The sequence below is a fragment of the Mobula hypostoma genome, chromosome 23, assembly GCF_963921235.1.
Source record: "Mobula hypostoma chromosome 23, sMobHyp1.1, whole genome shotgun sequence".
Classification (NCBI taxonomy): domain Eukaryota; kingdom Metazoa; phylum Chordata; class Chondrichthyes; order Myliobatiformes; family Myliobatidae; genus Mobula; species Mobula hypostoma.
This window is the reverse complement of record NC_086119.1, coordinates 60,768,613-60,794,187: the sequence shown is the minus strand read 5'-3', so window position 1 is coordinate 60,794,187 and position 25,575 is coordinate 60,768,613. Positions and strand designations below refer to the sequence as shown.

Sequence of the window (25,575 nt, the reverse complement as noted above, 5' to 3'; positions counted from 1 at the left end):
CACATTTCTCTAACCCATCAATCAAAGCATTTTGGAGAGAACTGTTCAAAGTTGGCACTGAAACAATCCGAGAAGGAATCCAAATCCAACAAATAGGAAATCAGACTGGGCTGGCGTAAATACAAAGACACCCTGTGTCAATGCCGGGCTTGAAACACATTGTAAACAGGAATTAAAATGCTCTTTTCTTCCACATTACCACAGTCATGAAACATGAGTTATATAAAATCTTTTATGTACATTTTGGTTCCTTGCCTATCACTGAATCAATTGACTTAATATGCCCAAGTCCAGCAGCGCATCATTATCTTCAAGAGTCCATTTCAGCGCCTGAGGGGATGACTGGCTCAAATCTGAGACAAGTCAGAATTCAACCAAATGAAACCCTCTCAAAAGCACAATGAACAGTGTGTTAACACCCAGATTTGCAAAGCAAACCTTCAAATCAATCACAGTACACCTGAATGGAAGTCTTGCCCTTCAGTACAGCAAATGTTCACAGTACCCTTCCACCCACCCCCACCCTCGTGGCCATTCTCCTCTCCATCAAGTGATCAAAACATTAAGGCCACATCAGGAAACAGTGAACTCAAGCCTATATGCCCCACTCTAATTGTACTCTGTCAGTACTATCTCCTTTCAATATGAAGATGAAGCCCAGATTTCATGTAATATTAAAATGCCGATTACATATCGAGTCCTATTGGGAAAAAATCCAATCAGTTGCTAGTGGGAACTAATTATACAATGGACTACACCCTTTCACTTGGTGCATGCTTCTTGCACTCTCTTCCATGACAGAATGCCAAAACAACCACCCTAGAACAAGGGTATTCCCTCCAGTATCACGTTACAGAGGCCTCAGTTTGAGGCAGTTTGAAAGGTGAAAGCATACAGAAACAATGTCCATATGCTAGCTGGTACATTTCAGCAAATGCCGTGTGATTTGCCAGAGTTGTGTTACCTTTCTCGGACTGTCCACATGCGTGGGAGTGATGACTAAGTTTGCGCCCGAAAGGGGAGTGTTCTCGGTGGACGGGACAGCTCCTTTCCCAGAATGCACAGCTGCCTGCTGCTCCTCAAAGCTCCTGGAGAAATCAGAAGGAAAATCAGTTTCTTTTCAGATTTCAGAATTAAACAGAATCCATGAATGGGACTCTCAGTCTGAGTTAGGGTAAAATCCACTATCAGCTGGAGTCCCCAATGATGTGCATCTCTCTAGGTTGTATAACCCAATGTAATGACATTGATAATTGTGCAGAGTTCAATTAGCAACACACACAAAGTGCTGGAGGAACTCAGCAAGCCAGGAAGCATCTACGGAAAAGAGTAAACAGTTGATATTACGGTAAATTCAATTTTATTTTAAATATAAAACCACATGGTACTATATTGGGACCAGAGATTTTTGCCCCCAGACAGCAAGGTTCTTTCAGGAATTTCTATAGCAAGGTTCAGTTCCAAACAAAGCCTTCAGTGTTGTTGCTCCCTCTTCCCCAATCACAACACAAGCAACAACGTATATGGACTAACACACCCCAGGTAAGTTTTAGCATAGATTATGTTAGCATTTTATCTTAAAATGTTGTCAGTCTCATGCATGAGGATTTGTGCCTACGTCCCACAGACCCATAGCATGTTCCTCACATCAGGGTGTGTGTGTGGTTTGCGTACACGCACGCGTGTATTACGTGTCCACATTGTGCAGTGTGTGTGTGTGTGTTTGTGTGTGCATGTGTGTGTCTGTGTGAATTGTGTGTGTGTGTTTGTGTGTGCGTGTGTGTATGTGTCTGCGTGTATTGTTTGTGAATTGTGTGTGTGTGTGTGTGTGTGTGTGTGTGCGCATGTGTTTTTCTTTTAAAGTAGTCACATTAGGATTAATCCAAATAAAACACAATGGGAAAATGAATTTGCCTCATGTATTCATTATGGCACAGTATTTTGTATGAGAAGCATCATCCACATCTAACTCTAAATGACAAGTGAATGAAGCTCAAGGACTCGCAGCACACAGTGGGAATTGAATGGAGCCCAGGAAAAGACCATCTTCACTGCAATCAGTTCACAACTGGAGCCATGAGGCTTCAAGCCCCTCCCATATTGCTGGGAGTGAGGGGACTGAGGGAAGGGCTTACTGGAACCATTCCACATTCAAGAACCAATTGCTTCAGCATCTCACCTCTGGTTGGCTTCCATCTCCAGCAAGGCTGACAGAGCTGAAGTCCCTTTCTTCCCCAGCGGGGGCGCTGCTGGTTCAGTGGGATAGTTTGGTAGAGAGCCAGTCACCTGCAGACCTTTAATGGGGGCTGCCTTCTGAAATGGAGAGAGGACACCTGTGTTAAATAATGTGAAGCATCATGTTACAATGAACAAGAGCCTGGACAAAATGTTGCTGAGAACCAGTTCCGAGAGACAGAAGAAAACCTTGGTGAAAGGAATAGCCCAGGGTTGCTCTGAGCTTTCTCTTAGTGCTTCTGAATCAGTAGACTCAAACCCTTAAAGCACTGGGAAAATTCAGTAATATATTGGGTAGGAAAGTCAAATGGATGGGCTTATCAAGAAAGACTGGATGGACTGGGACTGTTTTCTCTGGAGCAAAGGAGGCCAACAGGTGGCTTTACAGAGGTACATAAAATTGTGAGCTGTGGAAATAAGCCATATGGAATGAGCTTCCAGAGGAAGTGGTCGGGGCCCATTTAAATCACACTTAAAAAATGTTTGGTTAGGAAAGGTTTGGAGGGACACAGGCCAAACACTGGCATATGGGACTGGTTCAGGAAGGCATTTTAGTTAGCATTGATGAAATTGGCCTGAAGGCCTGTTCCCATCCGCTTTGACTATGACTCATGGTCTTTTATCCAATAAATTAAGCTAACACAGGGTTATGGGTGAACACCTTCAACTCATGGAATGCATGTCCTGCACGACACAGAAATCCAAGATCCTTACCAGTCCCAGACAACAATACCTACAGGTTGTGGGTCATGTCACTAGCTGAAGGAGCTCAAGCTCCAGATTTCAGAGGTAGATCAACAGCAGATCAAACAAGTGGCATACTTTGCAGATAGCAAGCTCCATGGGATGATAGTCCTGCAGTCCGAGGAAGTGCAGCCAAAGGGAAATGGCTGATTGACAGATTGAGGACCATCAGGTAGATCTGGAGATCCTTGAAATCATCCCTAACCAGTGGTCAGTTCTGAATACAGATGGGGTGGAAGGGGGGGGTAAGGGATTTTATCCCAAGGAGGTAATAGCACAACTAGTTCAATAGTTGGCTAGCACCTCAAAGGAGGAAGGTGAAAGGTTAAAGGCGCTGTTATAGGGGCAGAAAGATGTTCACGTAGGAACATTTGTGATGCCAGGATGGTCTTTTGGAATTGGTAATTGGTTTATTATTGTCACATGTTCCAAGATACAGTGGAAAACTTGTTTTGCGTACTGTTCACACAGATCACATTAGAGTTACAGGGAAGTCAATCAGAGTTACAGGGAAGTAGTCTCCCCTAAGCTGCATGAGGCTAGTAGCTGGGTGACTGTTGGGTGAAATGGAAATGTGAAAAGGCAGTTAGTGCAGAGCACCATTGTGGCCATTCCTCTCAATAGTAAGTATACCATTTTGGATAGAGTTGTGGGGGATGACTTCCCAAGGGAATGCCACGGAGACTGGTTACTGGCACTGAACATAGATCCATGGTACAGAAGGGGAAAAGGAAGAACAGGGGAGCTGTAGTGATAGGGACTCAATAGTCAGGGGAACAGAAAGGAATTTCTGTGGACATGAATGGGCCACACGAATGGTACTGTATGTTGCCTCCCAGGTGCCAGGGTCACTGACATCCCGGACTGCGTCCACAGCACTTTGGAGAGGAGGGAGAGGAGGCAGATGTCTTGATACATATTGGTACCATTGACATAAGAAGGAAAAGCAAAGAGGTCCTGAAAAGAGAATTTAGAGAGCTAGGTAGAAAACTGAGAAGCAGAACCTCCAGGGGAGTAATTTTGGGATTGCTACCTGTACCATGAGTCAGTGAGGGTAAAAAGGATGATTTGGCAGATTTGGACTGGTTGGGCACAGGAGTACATTCAGCCAGAGACTCATTCCACCAAGAGTCCACCACTGAGCATCATAGGAAGTCATTCCTGCCTGTGGCCAGCAAACTTTACAACTCCTCCCTTGGAGGGTCAGACACCCTGAGCCAATAAGCCTGGTCCTGGACTTATTTCCTGGCATAATTTACATATTACTATTTAATTATTTATGGTTTTATTAGTATTTGATTATTTATGGTGCAACTGTAACAAAAACCAATTTCCCCTGGGATCAATAAAGTATGACTAAAACTAATGCGTGGCTGAGAAGCTGGTGCAGGAGGCAGGGCTTCAGGTCCTTGGATCATCGGATCTCTTCTGGGGAAGGTATGACCTGTTCAAAAGTGAAAGGTTGCACCTGAACCCGAGGGGGACCAATATTCTCACAGGCAGGTTTGTTTGTTAAAGCTGTTGGGGAGGTTTTACTCTAATTTGGCAGAATTAAGGGACTCGGGATAGGATGGACAGTAAAAAAGCAAAAAGACTGAGCAGTCAGACTGTTAGGAAGGGCAAGTAGATAATAGGACAAAACTGCAGCCCACAGGGTGAGCGTATCAGTGCATGAGGGATGCAGAATCAAAAAGGGTAGCAAATACAGTACTCAAAGTGTTATATCTCAACGCACTCAAAGTAAGGTACAAGCTGGCAGGTGATAGGTGAGACCAGCTGAGGGGGAAGGTGGACGAAGGATGAAGTGAAAAGCTGGGAGGTGATCGGTGAAAAAAGTAAGGGACTGAATAAGAAGGAATCTGATCGAAGAGGAGAGTCCACCATGGGAGAATGGAAAGGTGGAGGGACACCAGAGGGAGGTGATAAGCAGGTGAGAAGAGGAGAAGGGGTAAATCGGAAAAACTGAACTTCTGAAATACCTGCTGTGTTTCACCTGAGAAAGGAAACACAAAGGGAATGGAAGAGAAAAAAGTGCTTTGGTGTTGCTCCACAGACCCAGGCATCATCCTGCCATCCGGTGCTCTCTGTGTGGAGTCTATAATTTCTCCCTGTGGTCACATGGATTTCCCAGGGTGCTCCAGTTTCCTCCCACATGCTGGTTAGGAGGTTAATAAACTGCAGCTTGTGTAGGTGGGTGGCAGGAAAGCCATGTGTGTAAAGAGAATGGAAGAGTGAGGTCACATGGAGAGGGCTTGAATGTCCTCTTCCTAGATTATTAGGATGAAAGCAAGCAGCAAACAAACAGGACCTAGGATTCTCTCTGGTCTCCTGCTCAATCCAATGACAGATACCACTGGGACAGCCTCACCCTTATGATCCTGTCCGAGCGATGCCTTCTCCGAATCCGATTCAGACCCTCCACAAATCGAATGAAGCCATCCAGCAGCTGCCACTCCTCCTGATCTGAGCGCAGTGTCTCCCCGTAGACATCACAGTGGCTCTCACCCTCCGTAATCCGCTTCGTGGCCGTTACACAGGCTGGCAGCAGCAGGAACCTGGTTCGCCAGAACTTCAGGGACTCGATCAAACTGTGGAGCACAACATCATGAGAAATTGGCAACAGAATGGGTGGAGACACTTGCGGGCCACCCCCAGCATACCTTGAGTGCATTGGTTGTTAGCACAAATGACTCATTTCACTGCTTAGGACTTTATTCCCCAGAGTGTAGGAGAATGAGGGGATATTTGATGGAGGTAAAATTATGAGGGGTATAAATAGGACAAATGCAAGTAGGTAAATCCACTCAAGCTACACGACGACACTACATTGATTGGCCTAATCTCCAACAATAACGAGGTGGCCTACAGGGAAGAAGTCATCACCCTGACACAGTGATGTCAAAAAAACCTCTCCCTCAATGTCGCAAAAACAAAGGAGTTGATTGTGGATTACGGGAGGAATGGAGATGGGCTAACCCCTATTGACATCAATGAATCTGGGGTTGAGAGGGTAAACAGCTTCAAGTTCCTCGGCATCCACATCACCGAGGACCTCACGTGGTCTGTACACACCAGCTGTGTGGTGAAAAAGGCACAACAGTACCTCTATCATCTCAGACAGTTGAGGAAATTTGGTATGGACCCCCAAATCCTAAGAACTTTCTACAGGGGCACAACTGAGAGCATCCTGACTGGCTGCATCACTGCCTGGTATGGGAACTGTACCTCCCCTAATCGCAGGACTCTGCAGAGAGTGGTGGGAACAGCCCAGCGCATCTGTAGTTGTGAACTTCCCATGATTCAGGACATTTACAAAGACAGGTATGAAAAAAGGGGCCTGAAGGATCATCAGGGACCTGAGTCACCCCAACCACAATCTATTTCAGCTGCTACCAACTGGGAAGTGGTGCCGCAGCATAAAAGCCAGGACCAACAGGCTCCGGGGACAGCTTCTTTTACCAGACCAATATACGAACGAACTCACACTGACTTGAGTGTACTCTATTGACTCTATAGAACATTGACTGTTCTATTTATTATAAATTACTATGATTGCACATCTACATGAACGTAATGATTTTTAATCATGTATGTGAAGGACGTAAGAAATAAAGTCAATTCAATTCAGGTGGGGGCATGTGGGTTTGATTTCAACATTTAAGAGAAGTTTGGATAAGTACATGGATGGGAGGGATATGGAGGGCAATGATCCAGGTGTAAGTTGATGGGACTAGGCAGAATAATTGTTCAGCATGGACTAGATGGGCCAAAAGGCCTGCTTCTGTGTTGTAATGCTTTATGACTCAACTTGAATAGGTGAGACAGTACTAGTCCTTTACCTTGTGCAAGCTTCATCCAATTCCCGTGGCCACAGATTTATCACCATGACTTTATGTACTCAGTGACAGAGTACCCAATGCAGTCTTCTTCAGACTTACACTACCATTCTTGCGTGCCTCTGGTTTTGGCTGCTTCCATGCTCCAAGTTTCACTGCTGGAACATCTAGAAATTCAGCTAAATGGGCCCTAACCCTGGAATTCCCTTGTCTAGCCCCTACTTCTGTTTTGTTCCATTCCCTTTTGAGATATTTTTTAAAACACGCATCTTCTGGTCTTGCGTCTTGAACTCCTAATGTGGGTTGATGCCAACTGTCGTCTGAACTCTACCCAGGCAGTGTACAGGGACCTTTCCTACCAAGGGTTATAGACAGGTTAACTAGCGGACAAGAATATGGGGATTAAATTGTAATGTGGGAAATTAAGATTATCCGAACTGGGCAAATGCTTTCCAAACTGGGCAAGTGCTTATACTGATATTATTTCCCCAGTTCTGGATTCTCCTCCCTAATCCACTCCAAAATGGACACTTCTTCATCGCTTCCACCATCTGAAGTTGCTTCAGATTTTGCACAGACCCAAAGGAGCTGGAGGACCACAGGCAGCATCCGTGAAGGGAAATGGACAATTGATGTTTCTTGTCAAGACCTTCAATTAGACTGAAAGATAGAGGGGAGATAGCTGGTGTAAAAAGGTGGGGGGAATGCAGTGGAGCAAAAGCTGGCGGGTGAGAGGTGGATCCAGGTGAGAGAGGTGGAGGCAGATGAGGGATGATGGGAGTGAAATCAGAAGATGGGAAGTGATAAGTGGAAGTGACTGAAAATATTGGAATCTTACAGTACTTACCGTAAGTTAGAAAAATTGACGCTCATACTATTAGTTTGGAGTCTACCAAGGCAGAATACAAGGTGCTATTCGTCTAATCCGTGATGGACCCCAACTCTGCAGTAGAGGAGAGCATGAACAGACATACCAGTGTGTGCGTGGGGGTGGAATGAAAATAGCTGGCCACCAGGAGGTCCTGGCTGGTACTGCAGCAGATAGTTTGCCTCAAAAATCCTAGATGTTTTAGTGAGGTCATCTCTCACTCTTTTACCTTCTGATGAACTTATACTCCTTCTCATTTCTCCTCAGCTCAGGAATCAAACTACGAAATCTATTTACACTGCTGCCAACATAAAGAGGCCAAAGTACTTGCAACAAGACATTCTTAGCCCTATACACCAATCTTCTTGAAATAAAGGACAATGCATCAGCTGCCTTCCAATTTTTTATGCTGTACCTTCATGCCACAATGTGTTCTATCAACTTAGCACTAACATTTAATAAAGTCTTGCTATTTACAAAAGAGATTCGAAGATACACTACAACAAAAATTGAAAAAGGTAAACAGAACTCAGATCTACGGTACACACTACATCATAAACATAAAATAATCTGCAGATGCTGGGGCCAACCACTACATCATCACGCGCCAATTTCCAACCACCTAAAGTCGAGGAAAAGCTTTGCTACAGTGGAGGAACTACCGCACGGAACATCCCCCCAAACATACAGGATTGACCTCTGGCGACAAACAGAAGTCAGAACTCCACCAAACAATACAGTGCAAGACCCCACAGAAATGTTACCAGACGGGGCACTGCTTGACAGATCCAAGTGGTGCACTCTCAACAGAGCGAGAGCGGAAGTTTGTGGGATGGGAGACGATATGGCAAAGTGGGGTTTAAAGACCAGTGAATCCCGTGAGAGTGGCGAAAGGGTGCAGAATATTGAATATGTTCTGCACAACTGCCCACTCTCACCTGATTTAGCTGACACTGACCTGCTCAACAACAACCAAACAACACTACAGTGGCTGGCTGTCTGGTGTGACAAGCTATGATGATGATTTACAAAAGACTCTTGTTTTCTTATTTTACCTGCCTCAATAATCTTAATTTCCCACATTACAATTTAATCACCATATTCTTGTCTGCTAGTTAACCTGTCTATAACCCTTGGTGGGGAAAGGTCCCTGTACACTGCCTGGGTAGAGTTCGGATGACAGTTGGCATCAATCCACATTAGGAATTCAAGACACAAGACCAGAAGATCAGTGTTTTAAGAAATATCTCAAAAGAGAATGGAACAAGACAGAAGAAGGGACTAGACAAGGGAATTCCAGGGTTAGGGCCCATTTAGCTGAATTTCTAGATGTTCCAGCAATGAAACTTGGAGCCTGGAAGCAGCCAAAACTGGAGGCACACAAGAATGGCAGTGTAAGTCTGAAGAAGACTGCAAATAAGGGGGGAGGAAACATTTGGTGCTATAAAAAGCATCTATAGGTGAAAAAGTTTTTTAAAATATACTGCTCATTTGCTCCCTTAATTTCAGTCCAGATGAACAGTCTCAAGCCAAAATGTCAACTGTCGTTTCCCTCCACAAATGCTGCCTGACCTGGTGAGCTCCTCCAGTGTCATTGTGTGTCACCCCTCATCTGCAGCTTCCTGTGTCTCAAAGGTAATGGATGTGTGGATATAAGTATGGGGTGAACTGAAGTTTATAGTGAATGCCGAGGAATGAACAGCCAAAACAATAACGAGGCGGGGTCTTGATGGATCAGAGACGAAGACATCAATGATCACCATTTCATGGAACTCTCTGGTCATTGCCCAAAATCATGATTCCAATCCACTGACTTAGGACATTGTATATGGCCTTCAAACTTAGCCTTTATGAATATGCAAACACACAATTCGGGTTTTCTTCTCTTCCTCTCCCCTGCCCATCACCCCCCTCTGGTTCTCCACCTTCCCTCTAATCTTCTTTTTCAGCCCTTTACCTCTTCCACCTTATCACCTTCTAGCTTGCCTTGTCATTTCTCCCTCCCCACCTGGTCTCAACTATCACCTGGGGTTGATCATGTAAAACTGAGGTGTGTGGTTTTTTGTTTGAGTCCTACCAGGAATTTCACCAGCTTGGGCATTCAGGGCCATGCTGCAGCTGTGATCAGTGTTGAAGTTGGTGGAGATATCTGGTGGCCTCACACTGACTGGGCGGTTGGGGATGGGATGATGAATAGGACGTCTACTTCCCCTCGATGCAGAGCTGGAGAAAGGCTGGTGGAGACACAAACCTGAAATCTTCAGAGCCTGATGAACAGATGTACTGATCCAGGTAATTCCACTTGTACTCTTCCAAACGCTCGTGAGAGAACTCCACCCAGCATGACACAAACTCTGTGCTTGAGTGTGGTGGGCAGAGGCTGTACGTGTACTGGATCTGAGCGGATTCATAAGGGTACCTGAGGAGACCAGAATGGCCAGAATTAGAGCTCTATAGTTGCAGAAAGGATCCACCTCCCAGCTTTTCCAAACCCTATTCTCCAGCTTCCATCTACATCTTCCCAGTACAGGGAAGAAAGCAGCAACAGGATTTGATCGTTTACACCCTGACACATATTTTTTGACTCTCCTCCATTTTGACCCCACGTCACTAACTTTGCTATCGTTTTACACTATTATCTAATTACTTTTCCAACTCTTCTCCATGCTAGATTTCATTAGGAGTTTGAGATTTGGTACGCCACTAAAGACACTAGCAAATTCCCACAGAAGTATTGTGGAGAGCATCCTAACCAGTTGCATCATCATCTGGTCTGGATGGGCCACTGCACAGGATTGGAAAAAGCTGTAGAGGTTGTAAACTCAGCTAGCTTCATCATGGGCTTTTGTCTCCCCAGCATCAAGGACATCTTTGAAAGGCAGTATCTATCATTAAGAACTCCTACAACCCAGGATATGTCCTCTTCTTATTTCTACCATCAAGGTGGTGGTACAGGAGCCTGAAGACACACATTTAACATTTAAGGAACAATTTCCTCACCTCTGCCATCAGAATTCTGAATGGAAAATGAACCCATCACAATACCTCACTATTTTTGCTGTTTATACACTTTTTCTTCTTGTAATTTATAGCATATGGTGGTGACCCACTTTCTACACAAGCGGACCGGCTCACAAAATAGCCCACGTGCGGGGAGAGACTTTTGTAATGCACTTCTGACGTCATTTCTGCCTGGAGAGGGCTAGACGGGAACTGCTTAAAAGCCAGTGCCGCGAAGTTTGAATAAACGAGTCTCGAGTGCGACTTACAGACTGTGTGTCATTATTTCTAGCTCTGTGTGTAGCACATCGCCACATTGGTGACCCCAAGAGTCCAAACGGGATTTGGACCAAAGATGATCAACTCTTCATCTGTTCATGCAGTTTCGCTAAAACTGCCAACTTTCTGGACGCTGCAACCACGCATGTGGTTTGACTAAGCAGAAGCCCAGTTCCAGATTCGGCAGATATCTTCAGATTCCACACGTTACTATAACAGTGCATGAGTTTCAGGACAGGAGTTTCAAGGCATGAGATTCAGGGCATGAGTTTCAGGGCTTGAGATTCAGGACAGAAGTTTCAGAGCATGAGATTCAGGGCAGTAGTTTCAGGGCATGAGATTCAGGGCAGGAGTTTCAGGGCAGTAGATTCGGGGCATGAGATTCAGGGCTTGAGATTCAGGGCAGGAGTTTCAGGGCAGGAGATTCAGGACAGGAGATTCAGGGCAGGAGATTCAGGGCAGGAGATTCAGGGCAGGAGTTTCAGGGCAGGAGTTTCAGGGCAGGAGTTTCAGGGCAGGAGTTTCAGGGCATGAGATTCAGGGCAGGAGTTTCAGGGCAGGAGTTTCAGGGCAGGAGTTTCGGGGCATGAGATTCAGGGCTTGAGATTCAGGGCAGGAGTTTCAGGGCATGAGATTCAGGGCTTGAGATTCAGGGCAGGAGTTTCAGGGCATGAGATTCAGGGCATGAGTTTCAGGGCATGAGATTCAGGGCATGAGATTCAGGGCTTGAGACCTCCCTTGACCAGGAGACAGCTGCACAGGTTGGGGATTTCATACAGTCAACGCCACCCCCCCCCCCCCGAAGAAGGCAGATATGCAGCATTCAAAGCGCTGCTCTTAGAGACCTTTGGCCTCTCACGGCGTGAGCGAGGAGCCCGTTTGCTGCACCTGGACGGTTTGGGAGACAGGCCACCGTCAGCATTAATGAACGAGATGCTGGCCCTGGCTGAAGGACACAAGCCCTGCCTCATCTTTGAGCAAGCGTTCCGAAAACAACTGCCCGAGGACATACATCTGCTGCTGGCCGACGTAGACTTCAGTGACCCCCAGAAGGTGTCGGCCCGGGCAGACGTACTGTGGAAAGCCAAGAGGGAGAGCGGGGCGTCCGTTGGACAGATTACCAAACCACGCGCCCAACAGCAGGCCTGACCAGGCCTAGCAATGGAGCGCACACAACCCAGAGGCAGGAGTGAGGAGGCCAATGAACAGTGGTGTTTCTACCACCAGCGGTGGGGCACAGGAGCCCGTCGTTGTCGCCCGCCCTGCAAGTTTTTGGGAAACGCCAGGGCCAGCCGCCGCTAATGGCTACAGCAGCAGGCCACCAGGACAGCCTCCTGTACGTCTGGGACAAACAGTTGGGACGCCACTTCTTGGTCGACACTGGAGCGGAGATCAGCGTCTTACCCCCGACGGGGTATGACACCCGCAACAGGGCGACGGGACCCACCCTGAGGGCCGCAAACGGCAGCAGGAATCGGACCTAAGGCACCCGCACAGTGCAGCTACAGTTCGGCGCCAGCTGGTTCGCGTGGGACTTCACACTGGCCGCCGTGGCCCAACCACTCCTGGGGGCGGACTTCTTGCGAGCCCACAGCCTGCTGGTCGATTTGCAAGGGAAAAGACTGGTCCATGCAAGACTTCCCAGACGTTTTCCCTGGGTGAAGCCAAGTTGCTGACCCCACACCTGGACTCCATCACGCTGTCTGACAACGAATTCACCAGAATCCTGGCGGCCTTTCCATCAGTTCTGGCACTGCAGTTCACGGCAGCCATGCCCAGACACGGAGTATAGCACCACATTCCGACCCAGGGACCACCCCTCCATGCCTGTGCATGAAGGCTCCCCCCAGACAAGCTCCGCCTGGCGAAGGAGGGGTTCAAGAGGATGGAGAAATTGGGGATCGTACAGCAGTCCGACATCCCATGGGCCTCCCCCCTGCACATGGTGCCCAAAGCAGCCAGGGGCTGGAGACCATGTGGTGACTATGCAGACTGAACGAGGCTACAACTCCAGACCGGTACCCCGTGCCGCACATACTGGACTTTGCAGCAAACCTGCATGGGGCAAGCATCTTTTCCAAAGTAGACCTCATCCAGGGCTACCATCAAATCCCGGTACACACTGAAGACATCCCCAAAACAGCACTCATCACCCCGTTTGGCCTGTTCGGATTCCTTTGAATGCCGTTCGGCCTGAAGAATGCCGCACAGACGTTCCAGAAACTAATGGATGCGGTGGGACGCGACCTGGACTTTGTGTTCATCTATTCGGACGGCATCCTCATAGCCAGCAGTAGTCATCAGGAGCATCTGTCCCACCTCCGCCAGCTCTACTCCCGCCTGAGTGATTTCGGCCTCACAATCAACCCGGCCAAATGTCAGTTCGGACTCGACACCATCGACTTCCTGGGCCACAGGATTACCAAAGACGGGGCAACACCTCTGCCCGCCAAGGTAGACGCGATCCGTCACTTCGCCCGGCCCAACACAGTCAAAGGCCTGCAAGAGTTCGTTGGTATGGTGAACTTCTACCACCGCTTCCTCCCCTCAGCAGCCCGTATCATGCGCCCTTTGTTCACCCTGATGTCGGGTAAAGGCAAGGACATTACTTGAGACGAAGAGGAAGTGGCTACTTTCGTTAAAGCCAAGGAAGCCTTGGCAGATGCCGCGATGCTGCTGCACCCCAGAATGGACGTTCCAACCGCCCTCACAGTGGACACACCCAACACAGCAGTCGGTGGGGCACTGGAGCTACTCATCGAGGGGCACTGGCAACCCCTGGCATTCTTCAGCATGCACCTGCGACCACCTGAACTCAAGTACAGTGCCTTCGACCGGGAGCTGTTGGCACTATATCTGGCAATCCGGCATTTCAGGTACTTCTTAGAAGGCAGGCCATTCACCGCATTCACGGACCACAAACTGTTGACCTTCGCGTTCACGAAGGTGTCCGATCCCTGGTCGGCCCGCCAGCAGCGACATCTGTCCTACATCTCTGAGTACACGACGGACATCCAGCATGTCTCGGGAAAGGACAACGTCGTGGCGGACGCACTCTCCAGACCAGCTATCCAGGCCCTGTCCCAGGGGGTGGACTATGCAGCACTGGCGGAGGCGCAGCAGGCAGACGACGAGATGCCCAGCTACAGGACCGCAGTCTCGGGTTTGCAGCTGCAAGACTTCCTTGTAGGCCCAGGTGAGAGGACCCTCCTGTGTGACGTGGCTACCGGTCAACCTCCCCCCAACTCGGCGGCGAGTTTTTGACTCCATACTTGGCGCACCCATCTATCAGGACAACCGTCCGGATGGTCTCCAGCAAGTTCGTGTGGCACGGACTTCACAAACAGGGCAGCGAATGGGCCAAAACATGCACGCAGTGCCAAACGGCCAAGGTGCAGCGGCACACCAAGGCCCCGCCGCAGCAGTTCAAACCCACCTGCCGGAGGTTCGACCACATTCATGTGGATATCGTGAGGCCCCTGCCAGTGTCGTGAGGAGCGCAGTACCTCCTAACTATGATAGACTGGTTCACGAGATGGCTAGAGGCAGTCCCGCTCAACGACACCACCGCCGATTCCTATGCCTGAACGCTGATTGCAACCTGGGTAGCACGCTTCGGGATACCGGCCCACATTACCTCCGACAGAGGCGCCCAGTTCACCTCCAGCCTGTGGTCGGCTGTGGCCAGTCTGTTGGGAACACAATTACACCACACAACTGCCTACCACCCACAGTCGAACGGACTAGTGGAACGCTTCCACCGTCACTTAAAATCGGCTCTGATGGCCCGCCTGAAAGGGCCTAACTGGGTGGACGAGCTTCTCTGGGTCCTGCCTGGAATCTGCACAGCACCCAAACAGGATCTGCACACCTCGTCAGCCGAGCTGGTGTATGGCACACCCTAGTCGTCCCAGGAGAGTTCATACCAGCCTCAAGGGAGCAACAGGAAGAACCCACAGCAGTCCTGGACAGACCATGCGAAAGGCTCAGCAACCTGGCCCCCATACCGACTTCACAGCACGGACAGATCCCGACCTGCAGAACTGTAAGTCTGTATTCATACAAAGGGGCGCACACTGGGCACCGCTACAGCGGCCGTACGAGGGGCCGTTCAAGCTGATCAGTAAAAACGGGTCCACGTATGTTCTGGACATTGGGGGAAAGAGGAGGTTTTCACGGTGGACCGACTCAAACCGGCCCACGTGGACTTGACGCAGCCGGTCGAGGTTCAGGCACCGCGGCGCAGAGGCAGACGGCCCAAACAGAGACTGATCCAGACTGTGGACATTGGGGGTGTATCGCCGGTTCTGGAGAGGGGGTTATGTAGCGACCCACTTTCTACACAAGCGAACCGGCTCACAAAATAGCCCGCTCACGGGGAGAGACTTTTGTAATGCACCTCTGACGTCATTTCTGCCCGGAGAGGGCTAGAAGGGAACTGCTTAAAAGCCAGTGCCGTGAAGTTTGAATAAACGAGTCTCGAGTGCGACTTACAGACTGTGTGTCGTTATTTCTAGCTCTGTGTGTAGCACATCGCTACAATATTTTATACTGAAATCGCAATCGGCAATCGCCTCTGATCTGGGCTGACATTTACGTGCCAGGCGGCACCTAATTAACTAGCTTGTTTATTTCGGCTTTTTTCTTAAAGATGTGTTGGGTGCGTCCCAGCTACTGCTGCATTCTCCACAGCAATGTATCAGTCCGCAGCCTGGGGGTTGGGGTGGTGGGACAATGGGGTGTCATCTCATCATCATCTGTTTCCATCAGGGCAGCCAGGTCATCTTCTTCGATGTCCGCCTGCCTCGATGTCGAAGGTCAAGGCTCGTTGTCAGCTGTGGCTGATGTGGAAGGCTTGCTTGACTGCTTAGCCTCGAAAATTTTTCTATCATACAGTTCTTTGTAAGCACTCAAACCATCTTGCAAATATGCCCTAAACCGACGTACCCTTTCAAAATTAAAGTGGTACTTTTCTGCAATCATTGTTGTCAATTGCAGCAAAAATCTCACGCAGTTGCTTCACGTTCAGTTCCTGGACGACTTCACTTTCGATCCGTTCGCTACTGCATTTGGTTTCGATTGTTATCCTTTCCTCTTCCAATTGCATCAGCTCTTCAACTATCAGTTCTTGGTCATGGGATGCCAAAACCTCTTCAACATCATCTTTGTCAACTTCCACAAGCCAAACTCACTTTGTCCTTACTTCATTCACCACGACCGAAACATTTAATTATGTCTAGTTTTACGCTAAGTGTAACAACCTTACGAGCTCTTTTAGGCTTTTCCGATACCTTAGAACTCATCTTGCTAACTGCTGCTCACAGGCACGTGTTTAAGCAATGCTGGCTAGAATACAGTTCCAGGGGAGGAGCTTGGCCACTCGGGGCGCGCGCTGCCTTTTATCGCGCGCTGCCTTTTTTCGTAACAGTGAAAACACCTTCTGCTGGCGAAAACAGGTAATCAATGTAGGTCTTTCATAACAGCGAGGTTTCGTAAAGCGAACATTCGAAAAGTGGGGGACACTTGTACTGCATACACACTTTGATATTAAATGTAATTGGAATATGTCAGTGATAATAGAACTGATTCTGATTGTATCCATAACAATGAGATGCCCCAGGCTCTTTGGACTAGAGTTCCAGTAGTTTCTCAGCCTTCATGAGGAACATTAGAAGACACCTGCATTGATTCCCCTGCATGTTTTCCTACTGAGTTACGTCTCCTGCCTCCTGAAAAAAAATCTCCAGTTTTCCAGTTAATTTTTCTAAATCAACATATTTTAAACCAGACACACTTGATCGCCCTAATCACACTGACTAATAGTGTTCCCAATGCTTCATGAAGAATTCCCATGAAGTTGAGACACAAGAACCAAGCACCCCACCACCACCATGAACCAATAGGCAGAGAGTGTTTAGAGTTGACCAAGGGATCACTGACAGCACGGAGCTCATTGGAAATCATTTAGTCTTAGACCACAGGACATTGGAGCAGAATTAGGCTATTCGGCCCATTGGGACGGCTCCATCATTTGATCATGGCTGACTTATTATCCCTTTCAACCCCATTCTCATGCCTTCTCCCCATAAGTTTTGATGCCATTTCTAATCAAGAACCTATCAACCCCCCCGCCTCAAATTTACCCAATGACTTGGCCTCCACAGCCGTCTGTGGCAATTAACTCCACAGATTCACCACATCTGGCTAAAGAAATTCCTCCTCGTCTCTGTTCTAAAGGGAGGTCTTTGTATTCTGAGGCTGTGACCTCTGCTCTTAGACTCCCCCTGCTTCATGAAACATCCTCTCCACTTTCAATCTACCTAGGTATTTTAATATTCAATAAGTTGCAGTGAAATCTACCCTCATTCTACTAAACCCCAGCAAGAACAAGCCCATTTGGCCTGCATAAAGTAGAAAAGGGCTTCAGTTTAACACCTGATTTGGAAGATGGCATCTTGTAAGAAACACTCTCTCAATTTGTCTCCATCAGGGATTCACAATCAGGGGTCCACATTATTGGTCCATGGCATAAAAAAGTTGAGAACCCCTTTTCTAGAGCATCAGCCTGAATGATGGCTTCCTGACCCAAGAACGGTCTGAGGCGTTGTCATTTTAGTTCGAATTATCTAAGTGGGGTTAGAGAGCACATCACAAGGCTAGCAATGAAATACAAGGGCCTGATAAAAAAAAGGTCAGGTTTGACATGTTTTAGTAGTCATAAAGTGATTTGAATTGCAAAGGTTACATTTACACACAAGTTTTGTGCTCCTTTATCTTTTCAGAAAGAATTACTTGATATCAAGGGCAGCATTCAACTAATGCAAACACAGCACAGCCTTATACACTCAGCCTAGCAGAGCTCCTTGTTGCTGAAACAAAAATACCTGCTTCATTTTACAAGGCTCATGTCAAAGCCAAGTCCTCTTCCACATACTGGCAGTGGCGGGGGGGGGGGGTGGTAAATGCTTGAGATTTGCTCTTATTCCCAGATTTGGGTTGTTTTCTCACATTGCAAAATAAGGATGTCCCTTTAGAACAGAGATAGAACTATAGAACATTACAGCACAGAAACAGGCCTTTTGGCCCTTCTTGGCTGTGCCAAACCATTTTTCTGCCTAGTCCCACTGACCTACACCTGGACCATATCCCTCCACACACCTTTCATCCATGTACCTGTTCGAGTTTTTCTTAAATGTTAAAAGTGAGCCCGCATTTACCACTTCATGTGGCAGCTCACTCCACACTCCCACCACTCTCTGTGTGAAGAAGCCCCCCAAATGTTCCCTTTAAACTTTTCCCCCTTCACCCATAACCCATGTCCTCTGGTTTTTTTCTCCCCTAGCCTCAGTGGAAAAAGCCTGCTTGCATTCACTCTATCTATACCCATCATAATTTTATATACCTCTATCAAATCTCCCCTCATTCTTCTACGCTCCAGGGAATAAAGTCCTAACCTATTCAACTTTTCTCTGTAACTCAGTTTCTCAAGTCCCAGAAACATCCTTGTAAACCTTCTCTGCACTCTTTCAACCTTATTAATATCCTTCCTGTAATTCTTCCTGATGAGGAGAAACATACAAAAAATGCTGGAGGAATTCAGCAGGCCAGGCAGAATCTATGGAAAAAAGTAAACAGTTGTTGTTTCAGGCAAAACCCTTCATCAGGACTCAGACAAGTAGGAATTTCTTTCACCAGAGGGTGGTGAATCTGTTGAATTCATTGCCATAGATGGCTGTGGAAGGCAAGTCACTGAGTGTTTTTCAAAGTGGAGGTTGATGGGATCTTGATTATTAAGAATGTCAAAGGTTATGGGGAGAAGGCAGGAAAATAGGGTTGAGATGGATAATAAATCAGCCATGATTTAATGGGCCGAGAAGATTCAAATGGGCCAAATGGCCTAATTCTGCTCCTATATCTTAAAGTCTGTCTCTGTCTGTATCTTGTTTTACGGCGGTTGACATCCAGCTTAATGGTGCATTACCGCCACCCTCTGCTCCATAATGTGCACTAGACATACAATCTAAATCCCTTCACCCAATCGCGCGCACGCACGCACGCACACACACACACACACACACACACACACACACCTTAAAGTCTTCACTTTGCTAAAGGGGCAGAAAAATAATTGCATTTTCCTAATCAATCCTGTCAGACACATGGCAAATAAATGCTTGTCTGGAACAATTACATCCCACTTACTTGGGTAGGTAACGAGTGACAGTTATCATCTTGTCCTTCAAGCAGACCTTATGAAAGGTGCGTCCCATACTCAGCCAGTATGAAATCTCATCCTCTTCCAGCTTGTTCCTGGACACCAGACCTGCAGGTACAGGGAGTAAGCCAATAATTAAACACCGCCAGTGCACAGAGCAAGCAGGCGAACCCACGAAGTGTTGGTCTTAATTATAAACACAGGAGATCCTGAAGATGCTGGAAATCCAGAACAATACACACAAAATGCTGGAAAATTCAAAAGGTCAGGAAGCATCTATGGAAAGCAATAAAGAATTGGTGTTTTGGGCCAAGACCCTCCATCAGGATTGGAAAGGGATGGAGAAGAAGTCAGAATAATAAGTGGGGGAGGGCAAGGAGTACAAACTGGGAGGTAACACCAGGTGAAGTGAGAAGCTGGGAAGTGATTATGTTGGGGAGAAAGGGGGGAATGGAGGAAGGGGGGATGGGGCAAGGGGGAAGGGGGCAGGAGCGGGGTGCAAGGGGGGGCGGGAGCGGGGTGCAAGGGGGGGAGCTTATCTACTGAGGCTATAAGGGTGGAAATGAGACATAAGAAAGGGATAGCCATGATAATGGGATTATATTATTGAACAGTCAATGGTATTTGGAAGAGCAATTTTGTAGAAAGATTGTAAGTGATTTTAACTTTCCACATGTTGACATTTCTTCACCAGATGGTGGTGAGAGTGTCTTATGAGCTGCTAGTAGAAGAGGTGAATGTGGGTTTGAAATCAACACTTAAGAGAAGTTTGGATAAGTACATAGATGGGATGGTTATGGAGGGCTATGGTCCAGATGGCAGTCGATAAGACTCAGCAGGATAACAGTTCGGTACAGACGAGATAGGCCGGTGGGTCTATTTCTGTGCTGCAGTGTTCTATGACTCTCTGTGACTCAAAAGGGAAGATATTCTTCTGCATGTTATCTGAACAGTGAGGAGTTGAAATCATTTAAGTGGTGATGCTATGAACTAGGACTCTGATATGTGTAGGGTGAGGCAACCTGGATTTGGATGCTCGAGCTCCTGGGGGTGGGGTAGCGGCATTCTCAGTGCAGGGAACACCATCGTACCTGCATGTGAACTAATCCACAAATTTGCGAGCAGCATCCATAACCTGCAGCCACAGGACAAAACTTGGTCTGTCCCAGATATCAGTACTGGACCAGATATGATTTTAGCTATGGGCTGAGCAATGGTGGGAATCGTCCTTCAATATCTTTACCATACCCACAAAACCAGAGAAGGTTGTGGCCTCTTGGTACCTCCAACCCGTGCTGGCAAAAATTTTGGCTAATCTGGTTATAATCTCGATTTCTGTCTACTCTAACTATTCACTGTTTGTTCATCAAGAATCTGCCTAAAAAAATTCAAAGATCATTTCCACTGCCCTTTGAGAAAGAGAATTCCAAACACTCATGCTCTTCAGAGGGGAAAATTCATCTCAGATGCATCTCAAAAAGGCAACTGCTTATTTTTAACTAGTGATTCCTAGTTCCACAAGAGGAATCATCCGTCCACATCATCCTTGAGGCACTGCAGAATCATTTATGCTTTCTTTAAGAGAATTCCCCCCTCCCTCCAGATTCTCCTCTCTTGCACCACAGTGGCATAGTCTCACAACTCCAGAGATGTAGATTCCATTCTGACCTCCATTGCTGTCTGTGTGGAGTTTGCTTATTCTTGCCATGACTGTTTGGGTTTCCTTTAGGTGCTCAGGTTTCCTCCAACATCTTAGAAACGTACAATCGATATGTTAATAGGCTGCTGTAAATTGTCCCTTGTGTGGGTGAGTGGTGGAATTAGGGGGCAGTTAATGAGAACTTGAGGAGAATAAACTGGGATTAATGGCTGTTTGAAGGTCAGTACAGACTCGATGAGCCAAAGGACTTTGGCTGTGCTTTCTCTCTCTTCAATCCAAGAATTTTCTTTAGACACAAGAAACTACAAATTTTGGCACAGTACAGGCCCTTTGACCCACGGTATTGTACCAACCTTTTAACCTGCTCTGTGATTAATCTAACTCTTTCCTCCTACGTAGCCCAAAACCCCACATTTATCTTTCATCCTTGTGCCTATCTAGGAGTTTCTTAAATGTTCCTAGTGTATCAGCCTCCACCAGCACACCCCGCAGTGTGTTCCAGGAACTTATTCTGTGTGAAATACCCCTAAACTTTCAAAAACGGGAGAAAACCTGCAGATGCTGGAAATCCGAACAACACACACAAAATGCTGGAAGAACTCAGCAGGCCAGGCAGCATCTACGACTGGACAAAGGGTTTTGGCCTGAAACGTTGACTGTAGGGTCCGGCCAAAGGGTTTTGGCCCGAAGCACCAACTGTACTTTTTTCTATAGATGCTGCCTGGCCTGCTGAGTGCCTCCAGCATTTTGTGTGTGTTGCTCCCCTAAACTTTCCTCCACTCACCTTAAAAGGATGTCCTCTGATATTAGCCATTGCCACCCTGGAAAAAAGACAATGGCTCTCCACTCTGTCATAGTCATAGTCATACTTTATTGATCCCAGGGGGAAATTGACTTCCGTTACGGTTGCACCATAAATAATAAATAGTAATAGAACCATAAATAGTTAAATAGTAATATGTAAATTATGCCAGTAAATTATGAAATAAGTCCAGGACCAGCCTATCGGCACAGGGTGTCTGACCCTCCAAGGGAGGAGTGGTAAAGTTTGATGGCCACAGGCAGGAATGACTTCCTATGACGCTCTGTGTTGCATCTTGGAGGAATAAGTCTCCGGCTGAATGTACTCCTGTGCCCACCCAGTACATTATGTAGTGGATGGGAGACATTGTCCAAGATGGCATGCAACTTAGACAGCATCCTCTTTTCAGACACCACCGTGAGAGAGTCCAGTTCCATCCCCACAACACCACTGGCCTTACGAATGAGTTTGTTGATTCTGTTGGTGTCTACTACCCTCAGCCTGCTGAGCACACAACAGCAAACAACAGCAAACATGATAGCACTGGCCACCACAGACTCGTAGAACATCCTCAGCATCATCCAGTAGATGTTAAAGGACCTCAGTCTCCTCAGGAAGTAGAGACGGTTCTGACCCTTCTTGTAGACAGCCTCAGTGTTCTTTGACCAGTTTATTGTCAATTCGTATCCCCAGGTATTTGTAATCCTCCACTATGTCCACACTGACCCCCGGATGGAAACAGGGGTCACCAGTACCTTAGCTCTCCTCAGGTCTACCACGAGCTCCTTAGTCTTTTTCACATTAAGCTGCAGATAATTCTGCTCACACCATGTGACAAAGTTTGCTACAGTAGCCCTGTACTCAACCTCATCTCCCTTGCTGATGCATCCAACTATGGCAGAGTCATCCGAAAACTTCTGAAGATGACAAGACTCTGTGCAGTAGTTGAAGCCCGAGGTGTAAATGGTGAAGAGAAAGGGAGACAAGACAGTCCCCTGTGGAGCCCCAGTGCTGCTGATCACTCTGTCGGACACACAGTGTTGCAAGCACACGTACTGTGGTCTGCCAGTCAGGTAATCAAGAATCCATGACACCAGGAAAGCATCCACCTGCATCGCTGTCAGCTTCTCCCCCAGCAGAGCAGGGCGGATGGTGTTGAACGCACTAGAGAAGTCAAAAAACATGACCCTCACAGTGCTCGCTGGCTTGTGCATGTAGGCGTAGACACGGTTCAGCAGATAGACAATGGCATCCTCAACTCCTAGTTGGGGCTGGTAGGCGAACTGGAGGGGATCTAAGTGTGGCCTGACCATAGGCCGGAGCAGCTCCAGAACAAGTCTCTCCAGGGTCTTCATGATGTGGGAGGTCAATGCCACTGGTCTGTAGTCATTGAGGTCGCTGGGGCGTAGCGTCTTCGGCACAGGGACGAGGCAGGACGTCTTCCACAGCACAGGAACCCTCTGGAGCCTCAGGCTCAGGTTGAAGACATGGCGAAGTACTCCACATAGCTGAGGGGCACAGGCTTTGAGCACCCTGGTACTGACACCAACCGGTCCTGCAGCCTTGCTTGGGTTGAAATGTTTCAGCTGTCTTCTAACCTGTTCAGCCGTGAAGCCCACCGTGGTGGTTTTGTGTGGGGGAGGGGTATAGTCATGAGAGCAGGGTGGGGGACTGTGAGGAGTCTCACAGTCCACACCTCTCATAACCTTTTAACAATAACCAAGACCGACCTCTTATCTACGCCTCTCAAAATCTTACAAAAGTGACCAGGCCTGATCTTTTCATACCTCAACACTGTTTTATCCCCCCCCCTTGTTCAATCCCTTTTATGCTCATGCCATTTCTCACGCTCTGAAACTTTTTGATGATTTTAAGTTCCCTGGCCCCCACCACTTTATTTTCACCATGGATGTCCAGTCCGTATATACTTCCATCCCCCATCAGGAAGGTCTCAAAGCTCTCCGCTTCTTTTTGGACTCCAGACCTAACCAGTTCCCCTCTACCACCACTCTGCTCCGTCTAGCGGAATTAGTCCTTACTCTTAATAATTTCTCCTTTAGCTCCTCCCACTTCCTCCAAACTAAAGGTGTAGCCATGGGCACCCGTATGGGTCCCATCTATGCCTGCCTTTTTGTTGGCTTTGTGGAACAATCTATGTTCCATACCTATTCTGGTATCTGTCCCCCCACTTTTCCTTTGCTACATCAACACTGCATTGGTGCTGCTTCCTGCATGCATGCTGAGCTCGTTGACTTCATTAACTTTGCCTCCAACTTTCACCCTGCCCTCAAGTTTACCTGGTCCATTTCCGACACCTCCCTCCCCTTCCTAGATCTTTCTGTAGATATCTGTAGATAAGACAGCTTATCTACTGATGTCTACTATAAGCCTACTGACTCTTACAGCTAACTGGACTATTCCTCTTCTCACTCTGTCTCTTGCAAAAATGCCATCCCCTTCTCCCAATTCCTCCGTTTCCGCCGCATCTGCTCTCAGGATGAGGCTTTTCATTCCAGAATGAAGATGTCCTTTTTTAAAGAAAGGGGCTTCCCTTCCTCCACCATCAACTCTGCTCTCAAACGCATCTCCCCCATTTCACGCACATCTGCTCTCACTCCATCCTCCCGCCACCCCACTTGGAATAGGGTTCCCCTTGTCCTCACCTACCACCCCACCAGCCTCTGGGTCCAACATATTATTCTCCGTAACTTCTGCCACCTCCAACGGGATCCCACCACTTAGCACATCTTTCCCTCCCGCCCCCCCCCCGCTTTCCGCAAGGATCGCTTCCGATGCGACTCCCTTGTCCATTCGTCCCCCCCATCCCTCCCCACCAATCTCCCTCCTGGCACTTATCCTTGTAAGCAGAACAAGTGCTACACATGCCCTTACACTTCCTCCCTCACTACCATTCAGGGCCCCAGACAGTCCTTCCAGGTGAGGCAACACTTCACCTGTGAGTCGGCTGGGGTGATATACTGCGTCCGGTGCTCCCGATGTGACCTTCTATATATTGGCGAGACCCGACGCAGACTGGGAGATTGTTTCGCTGAACACCTGCGCTCTGTCCGCCAGAGAAAGCAGGATCTCCCAGTGGCCACACATTTTAATTCCACGTCCCATTCCCACTCTGATATGTCTATCCACAGCCTCCTCTACTGTAAAGATGAAGCCACACTCAGGTTGGAGGAACAACACCTTATATTCCGTCTGGGTAGCCTCCAACCTGATGGCATGAACATTGACTTCTCAAACTTGCGCTAATGCCCCACCTCCCCCTCGTACCCCATCCGTTATTTATTTATTTATTTATATACACACATTCTTTTTCTCTCTCCTTTTTCTCCCTCTGTCCCTCTCACTATACCCCTTGCCCATCCTCTGGGTTTCCCCCCCTCCCCTCTTTTCTTTCTCCCTCGGCCTCTTGTCCCATGATCCTCTCATATCCCTTTTGCCAATCAACTGTTCAGCTCTTGGCTCCATCCGTCCCCCTCCTGTCTTCTCCTTTCATTTCGGATCTCCCCCTCCCCCTTTCAAATCTCTTACTAGCTCTTCTTTCAGTTAGTCCTGACGAAGGGTCTCGGCCTGAAGCGTCGACTGTACCTCTTCCTGGAGATGCTGCCTGGCCTGCTGCATTCACCAGCAACTTTTATGTGAGGCCTGACCTCATACTGGGCTGCCTTTAACTAGGGGAGCCACTGGCACATCGATCATGGGGTAAGTTCTTACCTCGTGTGTAGAGGGGGCTGCTACTGAGGGGAGCCGGGACTACGGTGCTGGCCAACTTGTTCTTGGGCTGCACAATGATTTGGTAGCCCTGCATGAGCCGTTGGCAGATGAACTCTTCAAACACCTGCTGGGCCGACATTATGGGCCCATCCTCTTCTCTTCTGCAATAATCAAAGCAAACAGGTCAGGGAATGTTTTGTCCTCTCT

General features: G+C 47.8%; 1 protein-coding gene across 11 annotated transcripts in view; it reads right to left on the bottom strand.

Annotated features, from left to right (window-relative positions):
* The window catches only part of depdc5 (DEP domain containing 5, GATOR1 subcomplex subunit), a 250,444-nt gene that overhangs the window by 76,466 nt on the left and 148,403 nt on the right, over positions 1–25,575 (bottom strand). For 9 of the 11 annotated variants that reach the window (XM_063031849.1, XM_063031837.1, XM_063031844.1 and 6 more), the window contains 6 exons: positions 25,369–25,529; positions 19,165–19,285; positions 9,935–10,102; positions 5,348–5,567; positions 2,180–2,313; positions 965–1,088 (listed from right to left, as the gene is read on the bottom strand). In XM_063031849.1, the coding sequence (XP_062887919.1) occupies positions 965–1,088; positions 2,180–2,313; positions 5,348–5,567; positions 9,935–10,102; positions 19,165–19,285; positions 25,369–25,529 (928 nt within the window). Of the gene's footprint in view, positions 1–964; positions 1,089–2,179; positions 2,314–5,347; positions 5,568–9,934; positions 10,103–19,164; positions 19,286–25,368; positions 25,530–25,575 lie in introns of those variants that run through there. The other 2 variants (XM_063031838.1, XM_063031847.1) reach the window with 2 other exon arrangements.